This window comes from Loxodonta africana, chromosome 20 (genome assembly GCF_030014295.1).
Source record: "Loxodonta africana isolate mLoxAfr1 chromosome 20, mLoxAfr1.hap2, whole genome shotgun sequence".
NCBI classification, from domain to species: Eukaryota; Metazoa; Chordata; class Mammalia; order Proboscidea; family Elephantidae; genus Loxodonta; species Loxodonta africana.
The window spans coordinates 70,079,758-70,098,748 of NC_087361.1; the positions used below are offsets into that span (position 1 = coordinate 70,079,758).

The window sequence follows — 18,991 nt, forward strand, 5'->3', positions numbered from 1 at the left end:
AGTTTTCAGCTTGCCTTCCTGTAGCCTCAAAACCACCTTTAACAGATGGTAAATCTTCAGCATCAGGACTCAGGGTGGGTTGGATGCAGAAGCCCAAGAAACAAAGCAGGGCTGTTACCTCTTCTCCATTGTAGTTTCGCAGCTGGAATCCCATTAAAAGCACCTTAGGGAAGGTTACAAAAGGCAGAAGATAGTGGGACACAGAAGTTGGCCTCATCCTTGTCTCTAAGGTCCTCTGGCTTTTTTTTTTTTTCCTCCATTTTTAAAGTGCTGTCCGTCTTTCCAGGGCCAGCCCTGCCCCACCCCAAGGCCTCCCCACACAGGCACGTACCTCACATCTCGGGGAGATATCGTTTGCAGCAGTGCTCCCAAAGGTTGTGCAATGCACACCAAGCTGTTCAACTCTGTGATGTCTCAGCCCGCCCCAAATAGGACACCCTAAGTTCAGGACAACTGACCCCCAGGTGCTTCACTCACCTTAATGACCTCAGCTATGTTAATGACATTTTGAAATGCATGCGGGCTAGCAAGCTCTCTGTGGACAGGTCGCACTGTTCTTTGATAAGTCCCCAGACAACGTAAGAGGCCATGAGCCAGTGGCTACAATGAAGCTCCTAAAATTAAATGTAAAATATTGTGTATTTTTAATAAGACCCTTCTTAAAGAGCCCTGGTGATGCAGTGGTTAAGACCTTGGCTGCTAACCAAAAGGTTGGCAGTTCGAACACACCAGTTGCTCCCTGGCAATTCTATGGGGCAGTTCTACGGTCCTATAGGGTCACTATTGAGTCAGAATCAACTCAATGGCAAAGTGTTTGGTTAGGTATAACCCCCAAAAGGAGCCCTGGCGGTGCAGTGGTTAACTGCCCAGCTGCCAACCACAAGGTCGTTGGTTCAAATCCACCAGCCACTCTGTGGGAGAAAAATGTGGCAGCCTGCTTCTGTAAAGATTACAGCCTTGGAAACCCTATGGGGTAGTTATACTCTATCCTGTAGGGTTCCTAGGAGTCAGAATTGACTCGATGGCAATGGGTCTGGTTTTTCTGTATCATCCCCAAAAGGTCAGAACCGCTGCCAGAGCCCCTCACAGATGCCGGGCACCGAGGTGATTTAATGTGCAGTTTGTGACAAACCCTCAGTACCTCTCACGCTGGCCCCAATTCTAGATCACAAGGAAACAGAACCCTGGACCTGACACCTCTTTACAAACTTAATAAGCAAAGAGGTGAATTTATCATCTCAACATTTGAGATCTTCGTGATTGCAATGAAAGTGGGGAAGTTAATATAACCACTGGCCCAGAAAAGTCCAGGCTTGTGCCCAGCAGGAGGGCTTGTCTTAAATCACATAGATATGCAGGCACGACATATTCCCTAGTTCTCAACAGCTCTGGTGGGGGTCACTTCACAGTCACTGCCTAAGGAGCTCAATGTTTAAAAACAAAACAAAAAAACTAACCCTACAAAACCTCGACGTTTCCTTCAGAACCGGGAACCTAAAACTGAAATACAATTACCCTCACGGATGGGGGGTGGGGGGGGGATATCTAAAGTTGCTGTTGATTTTAAGTCCAGTAACTTTTATTGCAAAAGCTATTCTCCTCTTTCCCAAATCAGACCAAAGATTGTGCAGAGCGGCAGAAACCCATTTTATTTTTGTTATATACAAAAATTCCCTCTCTCCTCAATAATGACACCACAAAAAGGCAAAACGAAAAATATTTAATGCACAAAATAGCAAAATAGAATCAACAGCCATTAAAAGTAATACATAGTGCAAATGCCAAAAAAGACAGTTATTAACTCAGAGGGCCTTATAAAGATGACGAGACAAGAACACATTTCTCCCTCCTTCCTCACTTAGTCGGCACCAACCTGCACTTGGTACTGAGCTGGATGCCATTCAAACGGTGATTTTAGACAACTTTTTCCTTCCTGCTTTATAAAACCACATTTGCTATTTCTGTTGAGTCTGACTACCTGATGAGAAATGTTACTTGGAAACTTGCATGTTTTCAGTACACTGGCAGTGGATCTTAGGCTGTGTTACTCAGGCGCATGTAGGATTTTTGTACATAGAGCAAGGCAGTTGTACAGGATAGACTCTGCCATCCAAACGTACACACGCTTCTCTCAGAACCTGGAGACAGAGCTCTTTCTGATCAAGAGTCTCACATCAAGGACAAGATTGTCTTGCCCAGCTAGAGGCGTGGGGAAGACACTCTGTAAGAAGCACCTCAGCTCTGCCGGGCAGGAGGAAAGGACAGCTGGGCTGTTTCCACAATACGAGGTATCCTGAATATATACCCCAGAGCTTGGTCTACTGAGAGCATAACTTCTTGTATCTTATTCAAGGCAATTACAGGTTTTAAGCTGCTCCCCCATACTTAACCCCCACAACAAGCCATGAGGTAGAAAGGGTAGGTACGTGTACTCATTTTACAGGTAAGAAAAAAAGAGGCGGAAGGTCAAGAAACATGACTGAGCTAGGTCTCAAGACTGGTGGAATAATCTCACGCCGTATCTCTACCCAAAAGGCAGCTCACAGTGCATTTAACAGTTCATAGCTATCTATGGTCGAAGGAGAGGCCCACTCGGAGCCTGGTTTTACATACATGGGTGTTAAGGAGATCAGGAAACACCCTTCCTTTAAAGCATTTTCTACTGGTTTTAAAAGGTGGGAGGAAAAATAGTCAAAAGAGACATCTTGATTCTTATTACAAGAGAAGTGAAAAACTGAAGCAAACTGTAGGAAAAAATGCTCTGCCCTCAGGAGGAGGGGGAGCTGACGTCAGTTCCTTAGTGAGAAGATAAGTGCCCTGCTCCCCACCGCCTGCTCCCCACAGCCTGCATGAAGGAGGCCTCTGACCTCAACCTGTGACCTGTTAGATAGTAGCTCTGGTGTCAGAGTTTCCCTCCTACCTTCTCACCTAAGGCGGCTGCAAAAGAAAATTCCCTGGAGCTGCCTGGAAAAGGAAAATCTTGTCTTAAAGATACAGTAGTTACAACCATCCAAGAGGTGGTACACATGGCCTCTACTATAAAAGCAATAGTCACAAGTAGATAATAACTTTCAACTAAGAGGAAATAAGAGCAACAATAAGGTGGGGGAAAAAAGGGATCTATTGACATAAAATTACTTACTGTTAAAAAAAAAAGAAAACATGGGGTTAAGTAATGTCATAAAACAGTATCTGTGGTGTTAAATGAGAAGCTAGAGTTTTTGGGTAGATTGTCCTCTAAACCTTCATCTAAAGTACAAATATAACAAAACAAAACCTGGATAAGAAATCATGGCCTAATAAACTCAAAGTGTTATAAGGTCAATTTTCAGTAAAGCATCTTCCAAATTTCAGCAACCACTGTGAGAAAGGAATTGCTCTGACAGCTTATGTGGCCCTGTTTAGGTCTCCTCACCTTCCCAACCCAGGAAACCAGGAACTCCACTAGCTGTTCTATGCTCCCAGGGCACATAAATGATGGTTCTAACATGAAGGAAAACAAGCTGTGGGCAGAAGCAGCATCTTGGATTTCAGACAAGCTACAAAAAAACATTAACTACCTCTTTGTGTAGATATGCTTCTTCCCTCTGGGACATTTTTTGTCATTCAAAAGGATCTTAACACAGTAAACTAAAGTGCAGGTTTGCTGCAATGTTTTCTTTAATATCACATTCACCATGAATGTCATTACTTGGATTGCATGATCATTGAATCAAAAGACCTCAAAATGCTTCTGGAAAATTCTCCCACGAGAGAAGAGATCTGGAGGTCCCTACAAAGGAAGAACGTAGCAATGGAGGGCGGTAAGGAAAGCTCTCTCCAGAGAAAGCACGTCTCAATGCAATCAGGAAAAGCTATCCTCAAATTACGCCTGGGAGGCCACTTCAGCCCTACCTCAGATACTTCTCAATTCCAGTTGAGCCTTAAGGTCCTCATCTGCTAAACTCTAATCTCAAATCTGAGAACCCCAGCACAGTGACTTTAGCATTCCCTATGGCAGTGCAAAGTCCCCGACATCGGTAAACACAGTCCCTTTGGCACAGAGACGAGTCTGCAAGTTCCTTTACCTTAAGTACAGGTTCTGAGCACAGCTAGCTCCTAGTTTGCAGACATTTCAGCAAAGGCAGTAACAGCCCTTACAGCGTGTGTGCCCAAACGTGTACTGGCAAACAGGGGTCATCAAAATCCATTCTTCTTTACAGTGGGGCTGAACAATTTCAGCAGATAACTGGTTACACGGAAAACAGATTCACAGTATCTAAAGCCATGTACTTTCAAAAGTTCACATAACTGTGGAAAAAAACAACTGGTTAATAAATGTCCTCCTTTCTAAAGAGAATCAAGAGGTAACAGGGCGATAGCTTTTATACAATCCAAGAACTAATATTCACCAGTTTTTCATTAACGACTTTTCAACATTGTACTCAGGTGACACCAAAAAAATCTGCTACAGATGATACTGACCTTTAGAAATAAATCCTTGAACCAAATGTCCCATAAAGCATTAACATACATCTAAATATACATAAAATTACAATGCAAACACAACTATATCATTCAAATGCTTGGCAGTGAATTCATCTTAGTGCAGTTCTTGGCAGTCTGTAGCTTGGCGTGGCTGTACTCAAGTCCACTGTTCAGGCCGAGGAGTGTGACCCTATGAAGTTCTAAAGACGGGCTGTGGAGAGATGGCCAGGCCGCTGAGAGGCTTCATCTAAGATGTTTATAAAGTCTGATTTGGTTACTAAATACAAATCATATCACACACTGTAAGCACAATGCCAGACAGCGAGTTAATATTGAGAGACAGGAAACCCTTGTAGCTGTAATCCAGAAATTCATTGCTTTTCTAATGATTTATCATTTTTGCTCTAGACTTTCTGTCCAGTTTACATGATCATAAATATTAACTTAAATGAAACTACACTAAGAAATCTGATGTTGTCAGATGATCTCATTATTCACAGGAGTCTATGGAGTGAAGCAGCAGGAAGCACTGAACACCACTGACACACGCTTCCTCAAAATCAAACTGTAAACTCAAGCACAGCTTGCCCACACTCAGGTGACCACAAAATTTAACGTCCAAATAAAGGCTTCAGAGTCAGAGGAGACAAACGGGGTGGGACACTGAAGGAGAGGGGTAAACTGGGGCTGTCTCCAGAAAACCAGAGCATATGGTCACCCTACCTACAACGAAAAAATGAATAGTAGAGAAAGACTAGGAAGAAAGGCCTGGCGAGCTAATTCCAAAAATTAGCTCAAATGAAAACCTATGGATCACAGAACATTGTCTGCCTCACTTCCATTGGACACATCATCAGGAAGGATCACTTGAAAACATGATTTTTGGTGAAGTGGAGGGCCATCAAAGGCAAGGTAGGCCCTTGGTGAGATGGACTGGCACGATAGCAGCAATGATGGGCTTGGACTTGCTGGCAATTGTGAGAGTGAGGCAGGACCAGACAATGTTTCATTCTGCTGTATGTGGGGTTGCCATGAGCCGAAGTCAGCTAGGCAGCAGCTCTGCAGCTAGCTAGCTATATATCCTATCTACCTATAGGTGCCAATTCACGTGGCCTCTATGAAATGTAAATTAGGCTTCAAAAAGTAAAAAAGTACCATAGAATGAAATGACACTGAGTATCAGTGATTTGATACCTGGTAATTTTAAAATTATATTATTTCACGTTGTGTTCCCCAAATAACGCAAGTAAACAATAATTAAAAAAAAAAAAAAAGATGAATGGTAGTGTCAGGAAGTCAAGAGTTGCTTTTTTCTTTATCTGACAGTAATAAATTCTGAAGACTTCACATGTGAATCATGACCCGCTCTGGTGGCAGTGAGTTAAAAATATCTGTATGGCAGTGGCAAGGCAAAAAGAACAAAATCAAAAACCAAGAAGGCGGCTTAAAGTTTCCTACAGCTAAAGGTGAGGGTCAGCAGTGCTGATGGGCGCAGGGCAAGACCCAGGTCAGCAGCGGGGGCGGGGTGGGGGTGCCGACAAAGAGGGCTCTGCTGGGCAAGGATGTACCGAAATTAGCCTCAAATATCTACACACATAAATTTTAAAATTCTTCTAAGTTTTACAAAAATTGCAACTTTATATAAGGGGATTGTGGGACAGCAAGTGCAGACCCCCATCCCTCCCCCCCCCATCCCCTTTATCACTTGCAAAAGCACCTGACTGGCAAAAAAAAAGGAGACTATCCAACTATTATGAAGACAGCATCACTGGGGGCAACAGGGAGGAAGTTAACTTTCTGAAGTTTTAGACCACTCACCATGGCTAACAAAACACTGAATTCAAAAAGTTGGTTCTGCTTTTTGGGGGAAAACCCTCTGACTCTAATGCCTAGAGAGCCAGACTGGAGCTTCATTCCCCAAGAAAGAAAGAGGAATATTGAAGAAAATGGTTCAGGTCCCTCGACCTGTCTCCCAGTGGGAGGAGTAATTTATCTGATTAGATGAGAAAGTCTGACTTTTCCTGGGCCCTTTCTCTGTGGGGAGACATAAAGTATTAAAAGTCACTGTTCTCTTTAAAGACCTATTTAGGCCACAAGCCATAATCTCTAACACCATTTATTAGATGACCTATATTTTAGCTGTCCCAAATTCAATGAGCACCACTACTTAAAATATTTAACAAAAAAGAGAAGGCAGGTGTAAAGATTTACTAGCCAAGAGACTTGGATTCTAGTAACAGCTCTATCAATAGCTGTGCTTTCTGTAAAGTCATATAACCTTTTTAAGCTTCATGTGCAAAATAAGAGGGTTTGAGTATAAGCATATTCTAGTTAAAAAAAATCTGTGATTTTAATAACTCTCTTCTAGAAACTAAATATTATGCTAAATAAGGAGATCTTGGTGCTGCCCGTTTTCTGCTTGGTACTCAAAAAAACAGGAAAGAGAAACTCTTCTAGGGGCAGGGATTGCAAAATGTGGCCAGTAGACCACTCACCTCAGTGCTCCCCAGCTCTAGCGACTAGTTCAAATGCAAACTCCTGGCCCAGACCTCAGGGATCCAAATTTCTGCCGAGGGTGGGCATTTTTAACAGCCAACTCAGGTGAGTCTTCCGCTTCCCAAGAACGACTATCCTAGAGCCTTGATCTTCAAAATAACATGCATACCTTTGAAGACACACCAAGATTTTTCCATGGGGTAAGCGGACATGGATAGCTACAAGGAAATCAATTTAAAGACCTTCAATTCCCATATATATTGTCCTAAAATTGAGGCATACTCTCTGTTCTCAAAACACACACACACACAGGAAAAACAAAGGCTCCGCATCCACAATCTTAACTGTGGGTATTGTCCCAGAATGTAGAAACCTCTACAGGAACCATGCAGTCAAAAAAACCCACTGCCCTCCTAAGGAACAGTGAGGACAGAGAGTACAGCAGAGAGTTTTGGTTAAAAGCTCTGTGCCTCTCTATTTCATAACTGAGAGGGTATGCCTGAGACATACATTATTGCATTTATTAATTAAAAATAAAGCCAGACATTTTCTCACTGAAAGAGAAGCCTGATTTAGCTGATCGATTTTAAAATGAGGACAAGCTTGCCTCCATGTATGACAGGACTTTTTCTATAAATTTTATCAGCCAGATCTATAGTGCCAAGGCTTTGATAAAAATATCTTTAAAGCACATATGTTGAATAGTATATCCTTTTCAAGTACTTACATTTCTTTTTAAAACTTAGATGTGAAATTAAAGATGAGCAAAAGGAAGCCAAGCCAGGGTGGGTCAAGAAAAGGTTAAGGGACTGCCTGGAAAGGGGGATGAGGGAGTATTGTGGGATGACGGAAACCTTCCACAGCTTATTTTGGTTGATATTTACTCATCGAAAGAGAAAGTTTTATTGTATGTTAATTATACCCCATTTTTTAAAAAATGTGTAAACAGGCATATACTTTTTCAAAATTCTTTCAGGGGTATGTTAGCAAAAATGATAACCACTATTCTAGGTACACAGGAAAGAAATCTTTTTTTCCAAGACTTTTCATTTTGGTTTCTTAGAATCATGCAGCTTGACTGGAACTTAAAGTGATCCATAAAAAACCAAAACTCACCAAACCTGGTGCCATGGAGTCGATTCAGCTCACAGCAGCCCTACAGGACAGAGTAGAACTGCCCCGTAGGGTTTCCAAGGAGCGGCTGGTGGATTCAAACTGCAAACCTTTTGGTAGCAGTCACAGGTCTTAACCACCGTGCCAGCAGGGCTCCGAAGTAATCCACACCCCGATATAAACCAACCAATCAAATTACCCACATTTCTCTCACTGTTACCTTTAAGATTATTCTAATAGCTGCCACAGATTTTGATGCCTAAGAGTATTTCCTAACAAAAGAAGAGAAAGGTAGGAAAAAAAATTAACTAAAGCAAGGATTAATTTTCAAATAATTTGGCAAAGGAATGAATGTATTTTTATGTTTTACTGGTAATTGCTTCCTCCCAGATATCTATCTCTGGAGGGAGAATGAAGTGATTAACGTATCTTTGCATGTTAATAGTCTCTCCAAATTGATCCTCTAATTCTAAGGACATTCCATATGAGTTTAAGTGGCAAAAATGCCCCAGAACACAGATGTTCATAAAAGAACGAATGGATGCACTGGGTCAAACTAAGAAGAGACACTCAATACTGATGTTTTGACTCCTGACCTGGCCCTGTTACATTTCTCTGCAACTCACAGATTCAGCTACGCTATAAAAACCTTAATAACCAACTGAATCTCTTTCTTGCAAATAGGGCAAGAAGCCCCTGCCTTCTTTAATCTTCTGGCACAGTGAAAGCACGTGGCAAGATGACCTGTCCTCCCATGAATGATATTCCCGTCTCGTGGCCTTTTCTCACATAAGCTACATGGCTTCAAGAGAGTCTGGCAATCCTCCATGTTTTCTGCATCTGTCCTTTGTTCATACAGGTTATCTGACTGCTCTCCCATGCTTGAGGTGGTCTCTTGGCTTTCAGTGCTGTGAGCCAAATCCAAGAAGTCCACTGAGCTGCAGGGATCAAGAGGTTTGGCGTTTCCTTCCTTTATGTATCCATCTTTAGGTCTAACAACTGGAGCTGAAATGGTTCTTCGGCAATCAGGCACATCAATTCCTTCATTTTCCTTCTTTTCAGGTATGGCAGTGATATCAGAGGTGGACAGAGAATGGGTTAACTTTGAACAATCCGAATACCAATCCTTCCTCAAGGCCCAGCAACGGAAACAGTACCTCTTGCTTGGAGAGTTATATTTCTTGCACTCAGTACACTGCCACTCATCCTACAAAGACAAGCGCAGCCCATTAAGACTCATTCCCTGGTGAGCGTGACTGCGATAACAGCAGGGGAAGCCCAGTCCTCATCACCTCAGTAAGCTACTGAGCTTCCAGACCATCCACAACAGTGGTCTGGCACAGGATGGGAACCAATTCTACAGCTACATGTGCGCAAGTTTAACACTGACAGTGGGAGAAACGCGATTTTCAAACCAAAACCTGATACAGTTTTCTTTAAGAAAGTTAATTATTTCAGCTTTTCTCTACTGTCTTCTATTAGGTCCTTTCTCTCTGTACAACCTACTCCTTTACCAGAGAAGAGGCTAAGGAATGAAGAGATAATAATACTCTGTCATTCTTTCCCACTAATTAACAAATGTAATAAAATTTGGCAAAAAGGAAGCTAAAACTAAAATGAGATTTGAAAACTTTACTTATGCTCTCAGGCAGCTAACTGGATGCCTCAGTTATACCCTCTGAAGGTTCCTGTCCTTGAATGCAAAATGATTCTTTTCCTACTCTCCGTATCAAATTGGGAGATACTACAGCTCAATGAATTCTAAATGCCTTGCTTGCTTAATTCAAAGACAGCTACATAGAAAAAGTCAAGAGTAGTTACTGTAATTCAGATTAACTGCCTGGCTTCGACAGGATCAATGATTTGACACAGGCTGACTTGATTACTTTCAGAATGAAGGCCAACTACTTCTCAACTTTTGAGTCATAACTCAACTGTCTAGACTGAGAGGCAGAGACACGGCCCCTCTGTTAGCCTGGGATGCTCTCCAGATGGCCTCCAAACACTCTTGCCAGATTACAGCCCTCAGATCTCATCTGAAACGTTACAGAAACGCTCAAGTGAACTCCGTAAAGATCTGGCACTCGTAACTGATGATGTGGCATAGTTTAATCAGCATCACTTTTTCTTTTTTAGTAGTACATAAAATAATAGGATTTATTAAATTCAATGGCATCTCTGAGTTCATGAAATACAGTCTATTTCCCTCATAGAGTTTCTGGCCCCAAGTAGCTACAGAAGTCTGATTAAGATGGAAAAACTTACCTCTGCTATTTGTATTACGGTCAAGAACACTTAATGGCCTAATACGTTTCACTTTATTACTTAGCTAGGCTCAGTCAGATAATTTGCAATGCATAATGCTCAACAGCAGGGTAGGGATGGGAGGGTGAATCAACTCCAGAGACAACCTAAAACATTTTTATTACCAAGCAGCAAAATGTAAAATTTCCTTCTTATCCTTCCCCCACCATCCTTGTCCCCACAAAGTGAGCTAGCTGATGGAAGTACTAGAAAGAAAACTGGGAAATGGCGCACAAAGAGAAAAGCAAGATATACAACGGAGTCTAAACCTAAGTTGTCAACTGGTGACAAATCTATACCCTATTACCCAAGAGCTTAATATCAAGTCTTCTTAACAGCCCTCCACTAACTGAAATCTGAATGGAAAAAAAGTCATTTTCCATTTGTTTCTTTTTAAGAAAGCACTGAAAACATTATATTTTTACACTAGACAAAGAATTTTAGATAGCCTATAAGTCTGTCTTTGGGATTACAGAGAGGTGTTTCATGGGGAAAAGCAGTACAGAACTATTGTGAACACTTATGTACCCACTGCATCATGTCCACAGAGTTCTGATAGCAGGGAAAAGGGCGCAGACTGAGAGGCCAGCACCCCTTTTCTAGGTAGGAAGAACACTAAATCAAATCATCCCCTTCCCTTTTCCAATTCCAATACAAACCTCTAACAATACGTAAAGAACCCAACATCTCTCAGCACCTAGGAGAGACAGACAGGAATGGGGGCGGGGGGGTGGCACTCTTCAACACATGTGAACTGCTGGGACCACAGTATCTGAAGACATGGCCTGTGCAAAACAGCTCTTTTACTACCGACCCATACCTCAGAGGTAACTTCTATATCAGTATCATCGCTTAAGGACTTAGAGTCCTCAAAGTCGTCATTCTTTTCCACTTCAATCACCTGTGAAGGCAAAGATATCTTAGTAAAGTTTACCTGTTTTAGATGAGGTTATTACATGAGAGCAAAAAAAGACAGAACAGCGTCAATTAAAAACTCACGTTCTATCACCAGCACTTAAAAAGGAGACAGCTTAAATGTGACACTAGAAACGTGATTCCATACACCCCTGTTGGCTTTCAGTAGAATACAAGATTAACAAGAACCCAGGGGGCTATCAAATACCTTCTGCATTCAGAATGGCTGGGTGCCCAAACTTAAAGTTTTAAAGGAAATAAAACATATCAGGGTACAAAAGCTACAAATTATTAAATGTGGAAATTTTTATCTTGGAAATCCAGGCAGGCACGCAGAAGAATAAATGAAGATTATGTGAGAGGATGAAAGTGAACACAGCACTGTACAAAATACAGTGTTAGACGTGAAGAATGAAACAAAGTATTCTAAAATTTTACTTTCCAAACCTTCATCTAAAGTACATTAGAAAAAAATAATAAAAGTAATAAACAGTAAATTGGGGATATTATCTAAAAAAAATTATAATAAATTTTTACTTTTCACATTCAAGAGTAAAATCAGCTACGTGATACTCTGGCTACTGTATAAAAACATGGCCATGGATCGGGGAACAAAAAGTCAAGACATGTGGGATGTATCTTCTAAAAATGAAAAACTAAAAGCCTAGGTTTGTGGGCCAGCAAGTAGAATAAAACCAATTATGAGCTGCTGTATAACAACCTTCTCACACAGTTCAAGTCCTTTAAACCCCATCTTTCTCTAGAAAAAGTTTCCAAATGCCACTTTTGTCTTCCATTTAGCCATCTGCGCTCCCTTCTAATGCTACCCACCTAACTAGCCTCAGAGATCCCTCAAAAACCTGTTGCCATCGAGTCGACTCCAACGCATGGCGGCCCTATAGGACAGAGTAGAACTGCCCCATAGGGTTTCCACAACTAAATCTTTATGGAAAGAGACTGCCACATCTTCCTCCTGCAGAGCAGCTGGTGGGTTTGAACAGCCAACCTTTGGGTTAGCAGCCAAGCCACCAGGGCTCCACTTCCCTAGAGACTCCTCAGGAACCCAAATTTCTATAAAAATCCCTTATGTAAATAAATAAAAGGATGACCAAATTTAGCTATGTTTTTTGCCATAGTTATTCAACAAATGTTTACTGAGTATCTTCTATGTGCCGGGCACTGGGTCTGCTGCTGAATTTGAGACTTGGGCATGTGTGCCTGTACATCTTTTCATCTTGGTGTGCTCACACTGTATGTATTCAAGAGTTCAAGCGCCTCTCCTTTCCCCTACTTTAACTCTAAAATATGTAGGAAGTAATCATCTGTCTTTCCATTTAGGTATAAAATGGTCGTGGAAGCTAGGGAGAATTCCAAGAAGTAAGGATTTCTTTCTACAGGCAGTTTAGGCCATTTAGACCTTTGTCTCCTTGGCAAAGCAAGGTTTCCTGAAGAAAAAACCCCAAATGAGACTTCTTGTCATTGTTAGCAGCTCCCCAATTCATGCGACTCCATGTACAATAGAACAAAACATTGCCTGATCCTATGCCATCCCCACGAATGGTTGGGGACGAGACTGTTGTGATCCATAGGGCTGAGTTTAAGTAGATTTCCTGGCCTTTCTCCCTAGTCCGTATTAGGCTGTAAGCGCCAATTAAACCTGTTCAGCATCACAGCATCATGCCAGTCTCCAGTGACAGATGGGTGGTAGCTGCGCATGAGGTGCACTGGACAAAAGTGAACCCGGGTCTCCCCACAGCAGGCTAGGATGATACTGCTGGACCACCAATGCCCCCTCACATATGCCTAGATAGGCAGGAAAGGGGGAGCTTACTGTTTCTAAAGAGCTTTACCCATGAAACCCTCTCCTATTTCTGAGGTTAACTTAATACGAATCCTAAAACTGGATATACGAAAATATTGCAAAATAAAAAGGGGAGGATTATGAGAGTAATTTGTTGTACAAAGAGCAATAGGTCAGGTCACCAGACCCAAATAGGTTATACAATGCACATATAAATACAATCAATGTCAAATTTTTCCACAACGTACCTTTTTCTCATTCACTTTCCCTACTTCTTCACTTGTTTGTTCAGTATCAGCAGCTTCAGCTTTTATTCCAACACCTAACTGCTCTGATACTGAATCATTCAAAAACCACAAGTCATCTGTAGTGTCTGAAACAAGGGCAGTACCTATATCCTAATAGAAAAAAACAAACATGAATTTTCACAGTCAGAGGCTCATCAGAGATGTTGAACCTGCATAAATGGACTCGATGTCTTCACACTGTATCCAAAGAACACGTTTTTCAAAGGACATCTATTCTTTCAACAGACGTCTACTTGGCACCTACTCCATATAAGCTAAGGGACAGACAGAAGGACGCCTGGCAAGGAATTCTCTATTTTAACAACAAATCAGGTATGACACCAAATAAACAGTACTCAAGAACGTAAAAGGTAAGGACTCATAGTTGCTCAACTAAATAAAATTCATTCCCTACGTTCCTTTCCACAGGTGGCACTCTGAAAAGCAACAAACCATTCCCTTAGTTGGCTGTGACATACCCCTTCCTTTAATGGTCAATGATGCTTATTAAAGAAATATGAGAAACATTAATGGTAGCCCCAACCTTTGTCCCGACACTTTCTGAACTCTTAAACAACTTTAAACACACAGAACTTACTTTCTGCATCCATCTGTGGACATCTTTTGACATACTTTTCTACAACATTCACGAAAGACAATTCGTTATTTTACCACTGTTACATGCTCATTCATTTACTGAACAAATACTGAATGCCTGTCATACGCCATCTACTGTTCTTGGTTCTAGGCAGTAGGGATAGAGTAGAGAATAATACAAAGGCCTCAGCCTTACATTTCAGTAGAGACAAACCAAAAATAAACACATAAACAAAATATAATAATAAGCAAAATATGTCAATATTTTCACAAAGTGAGAAAAGCAATGGAGAATATAATCAAAGATAAAAGAGTGGAGTAGCTGAGAGGAGGCTACTTTAACTAGGAGCAGCTTTTTGAGGACCACCACTTATAATTGCACAGCTCCAAAATAATAAGTGAATGGATCCCCCTGGAATTGGGCCACATGACATTCCCGGTGGCCAGGTACGACCTCTACGGAAATCACATTTGAGCTGAGGTCAAAATCATGAGAAAGTAATAAAGGATTTAGGTGAAGAGTGTTCCAGAAAGAAGGAAGAAAAAATTTACAGTGCCTGAGGAAGAAAGAAATTGTGGATTACAGAGTCTGTAAGAGGGCTGTGTGTCTATACAGTAAGAGTGACAGGAGGGCCAGATCAGTTGTGGCTATGGTACGGGTCTAAACTGTATTCTACCTGCTACGTAAAGCCACTGGAGAATTATAAACATGGCAGTAATAGGATCTAACATCCTTGTAAAAGTTGATTCTTTGAGAAGACTGAACCATTAGATGGGCAAGAGTAGAAGCAGGGAGACCAGCTGTGAGGCCGCTGCAGTACCAAAGTAAAAAACGAGGACGCTGTGAATTAGGGTTACAGTGGTTGAAGGAGTAAAAACCGGTTAGACAGATGTAGGATATGTTTGGATAAAAAAGTGATAACCTGGATGTGCTGTTTGATAGAGAAAGAAATCAATGACATCACCTTGATATTTGGTCAGAATAACTGGGCAGACGATGGGAATCATTTACTAAAAAAGAAAGGTTAGAAAAGGAGTGTTTGGTGTAAAAAAAAAAAAAAAAAATCCAGACTTCTATCTTGAACATGTTAAACACACGGCCATCTAAGTGGAGGTGCTGAGTAGGCAGCTGGATATGGAAGAGGGAAAGCTGGGCTGGAGATACAGACTTGGGCATCATAAGCACAGAGATGGTATTTAAAGCCATAGCACTGAACGAGAATTCTTAAAGAATAAAATGAGTAGTCAAGAGTAACTAATGATGCTACTCTTTCAAAAGAAAAAAATTAAGTTCCCCTTCAAATGTGAATTACCTGATTTGTCTGTAAATCAGTTGAGCCATTACTTCTAGGTGTATAGTTGTTTCTCAAGTTTCCTAAAAACCACCAAGGCAGGCCAGCTACATCCCACTCCTCAAACCCGAGGTCCAGGCCAGATTTCTTATTTGGGCTTAAATTTTCTATCAAGTCTTCGTCTACAGAAGTCAAATGGAAAGGATGATGACCATGTGGACACAACACTTAAGAATCAAGTCTCTCTTAATATTTACAACAACTTCTTTATAAGATGGGTAAAAAGAAATTTCTATTCCCAGTAAGAAAGAATCAGAAGTCAAATATCTGTCTCAGTCACAGAGCCCAAATCGCCTCCCCAGTTCAGGTTTCATCAGCACACAATGCCACTAGAAACAGATGATCATTTACCAAGGAATCTAAGCTCTATATAAGCATCCACAATAACCAAATTGTTCTAAAAGGATTTTTAAATGGTCATTTACTGGTATTTTAAACATCTCTATCACTGAGGACTAATAACTAAAGAATGACTTGCCATATATATATAGTACATGGTGTCTGTTCATGGCTTGATCCATCCACTGGACTGCAAATGGTGCTAGCACACATAGCAGCCTGGCCTTGAGACTGCGACAAGGCAGTACAGTAACAGGCAATGAGGTTGTCAAGGCAGTCTCACTGACAGCATGTCTTTGGGGACTTTCTCAATAATTCAAATGTTTTGGTAGGCAACAACTAGTATAGAACACTGAACTCTATGTTGTCCAAATAAATATGTATATATACCCTCTCTGGATCCATGGGCCCTTTTAGAGTTAAGATACCTAAAATCCAGAAACATTACAAATCTTAAACATATTAAGGGCCCACACTGCCCAGGTAAAAGGTCTCCTGTTGTTCATCTGAACAACATTCAAGGCAGTTACTGACGTAAGTTTACTGCTACCACATGAAATTCTCTGCCATCTTCCCCATCCTCTAGCCTTTGTTGTGCTTTACTCTTTTCCTACCTTCTCACTCTCTTCTACCTCTTCCCAATGCACAAGGCCTGTCGATGGCAACCACGTGCTTAAATGTGTTGAGGTATACATGATCGAAAGAATTTCCACAGTAAATGGGTCCCCGCCAGAACAACAGGTTACCCTATCTACTTACAAAAGAAGCCCTGGTGGCACAATGGTTAAATGTTTGGCTGCTAACTGAGAGGTTGGTGGTTTGAACCCACCCAGCTGTTCTATGTAGGAAAGACCTGGTGATTTGCTCCTGTAAAGATTACAGCCTAGAAAACTCTATGGGGCAGTTCTACTCTGACATATGGTGTCATTAAGGGCTGAGATCGACCTGACAACACCTAACAACAACATTTACAAATTATGCCAATTCTGCCTATTAAAAGGCATATCTGTGCCAAGGGAAACTTCAACTACCTTTTTACTTATTCACTGCTGGAATTATCAGAATCCAAATTCCTGCAGCAATGCGGTATTAATGCTATCCCCACCAATTAAGGTTCTGTACCTTCTTGTGAAGAAAATGGCAATAGGTCATTCTTCCCATAATTAAGAATTCTGTTCTTTCTACTTATAGGTCACTCTAAAAATACTAAGCTATGTATATCAAAATTTCCATCACAAACTACATAATGTCTCTTGAAATGGCTGTTCTAATATTTTCAACAGCCCTCTGTGTAGAAAATAAGGCCCTGCATTTAAAAAAAAAAAAAAAAAAATTACAGGTTTAAGACCATACAGGCTGGAATAGCTTGCCAGGTAACTAGGTAGTGCAAAATTCAGTTTAGATTCAAATCCAATTTGAAGAACACAATCCAGCATGGTAAATTGATTCAAATTTAATTTAAACATTTTAAACAACTTCAGCAGCATAACTTTCTGGGGCATTGCTAGAAGCCTAACATGCCATTTCTGCAAGTGGGAACCAGGTACCTACTGGACCAGAAACCAGCATGCCATAAAATACCTTTGCAGATTTATGATTCTACACATCTTTGCAAGAAAAACTTCACAATTCTGATAGATATTTTATACAGTGGGATTTTAGGGAAACTTCCAAAATAGTGGTTAACTCATATGGAAAATATGGATGGCAAGTACCTGTTGACTAATCACCTAAATGCAAGTGAACTAGGGTTCTTGGATCTCATTCTTGGCTCTGAAAATCTAAGTATGTTTCACCATCTTTGTAACCTGCAAAATCCGTGATAAGTAGCCTTTGCCTTAAGCAGACAAATGGAAATAAAAATACTAACCAGACCAAATACATATGAGGGTGCCAAGATGAAAAAAGGCCAAGGTAGCTGAGGTCACCTCTACGGCAAATTTACCAGGTGGCAAACTGACCCATGTGTAGCTATCTTCTATTAGCCTCCTAGCTAATGGCAGGGTCTTGCTCCATCTCACTAATCATTCATTGCTACAAGGGCACTACTGTCTTCAATGTTAACAATGGGACTAGGCTGAAAAAGAGTTTTTAGAAAACAATAAGAAATAAGTGGCAACGTACCCTCCCTCCCTACCACAGCACGGGAGGAGACGGCATTAATTATATTTTCAGTTCTCCATATACAGGTTTCTATAACGGTCTTAATTGCAGCTAATGCTTAATATGGATAAATGCCATCTCTAAAATCACCAACAGCGACAACAAAAAAAGAAAATCTATGTGGCCTTAATCAAAAACTTACCTTCTCTTGAATTTCTGCAGTTATGCTGTGAGGTAGGCAGCATGGGAACACTGCCTTCTTCGGTTCTTTTCCTGGAGCTCACACTCTCCTCTCCACGTTGCTGAAACGAAGGGAAAGGTGTCTGTCAGTGCGGCAGACGTCACTGGGACCAGGGGATGTAGCAGTTCCATCCTGGCTCACCAGTTAGCGTGCAACACAACGGGTTACACACAACAACACTAACTCTGGAGTACACAACAGTCATCAAATAGAGGCACCACCTCTCCTCAACCCACTGTGAATAGAGCTCGGAGAATCTCAAACCTGAGAGAAAATTATCTCTGCACAAAAGGTCAAAATCTACTGCTAGAAACACTGTCAGTATAGAGCCTCTCGCCTACTATAAAATTAGGCATAACTCTGAAAACATGTGAAACCATCAACATATAACAAGATGATCATAAAGTTTTCACAGATTTGGGGAGCTTTAAGAAATGGTCTGCCATGAACTTAACTGTCCTTTAAATTCTACAAAAGCGGTTTCCTCAAACACCCATGTATATACACACTCACACAGACACACAGGCACAGATTCCAAGGAAATTGCAACTGGAAGAACTGAAGATCAGAAGTGCTACATCCCAAAGAGAGATTCAGAGACTGGAACTCTGTTACGGGCAGAACAGAGAAGGTGCACTCTGTCCCTGGTCTATGAACTCCCAAGAACCTTTCTTCTTAAATTCTTACCACATTCAGGGAAAGGTCTTGGGAGTCCAAGGTCCACAGGTACAGAGAAGGGGCCACTCTGTACAACAAAAGAAGTCACCGTGTGGTGAGTTTACCTTCAGTTGGTCTTGGCTTGGAATATCCATACTGTGATCCTGTGCGAGAGCGAGAGTCTGAGCAGCATCTGGATAGCGAGTAAAACAAAAGGAAAACCTTCCCTGGTAATAACCATTCTTTCCACACAAAAAGGACCTCAGCAAACAACCCTGGAGCCAGGTTTGGTCCCTAGAGATGTACTTTTCCATGCTGG

The 18,991-nt window shown here is 41.3% G+C and overlaps 1 protein-coding gene across 6 annotated transcripts in view; it reads right to left on the reverse strand.

Moving 5' to 3' along the window:
• Positions 1-1,701: 1,701 nt before the first annotated feature.
• The window catches only part of MDM4 (MDM4 regulator of p53), a 49,028-nt gene continuing 31,738 nt past the window's right edge, over positions 1,702-18,991 (reverse strand). For 3 of the 6 annotated variants that reach the window (XM_064273326.1, XM_064273327.1, XM_064273328.1), the window contains 6 exons: positions 18,798-18,865; positions 17,977-18,076; positions 15,294-15,454; positions 13,345-13,494; positions 11,201-11,281; positions 1,702-9,283 (listed from right to left, as the gene is read on the reverse strand). In XM_064273326.1, coding sequence (XP_064129396.1) covers positions 8,711-9,283; positions 11,201-11,281; positions 13,345-13,494; positions 15,294-15,454; positions 17,977-18,076; positions 18,798-18,865 — 1,133 coding nt within the window. In that variant the 3' untranslated portion in view covers positions 1,702-8,710. Of the gene's footprint in view, positions 9,284-11,200; positions 11,282-13,344; positions 13,495-15,293; positions 15,455-17,976; positions 18,077-18,702; positions 18,761-18,797; positions 18,866-18,991 lie in introns of those variants that run through there. The other 3 variants (XM_064273329.1, XM_064273330.1, XM_064273332.1) reach the window with 3 other exon arrangements.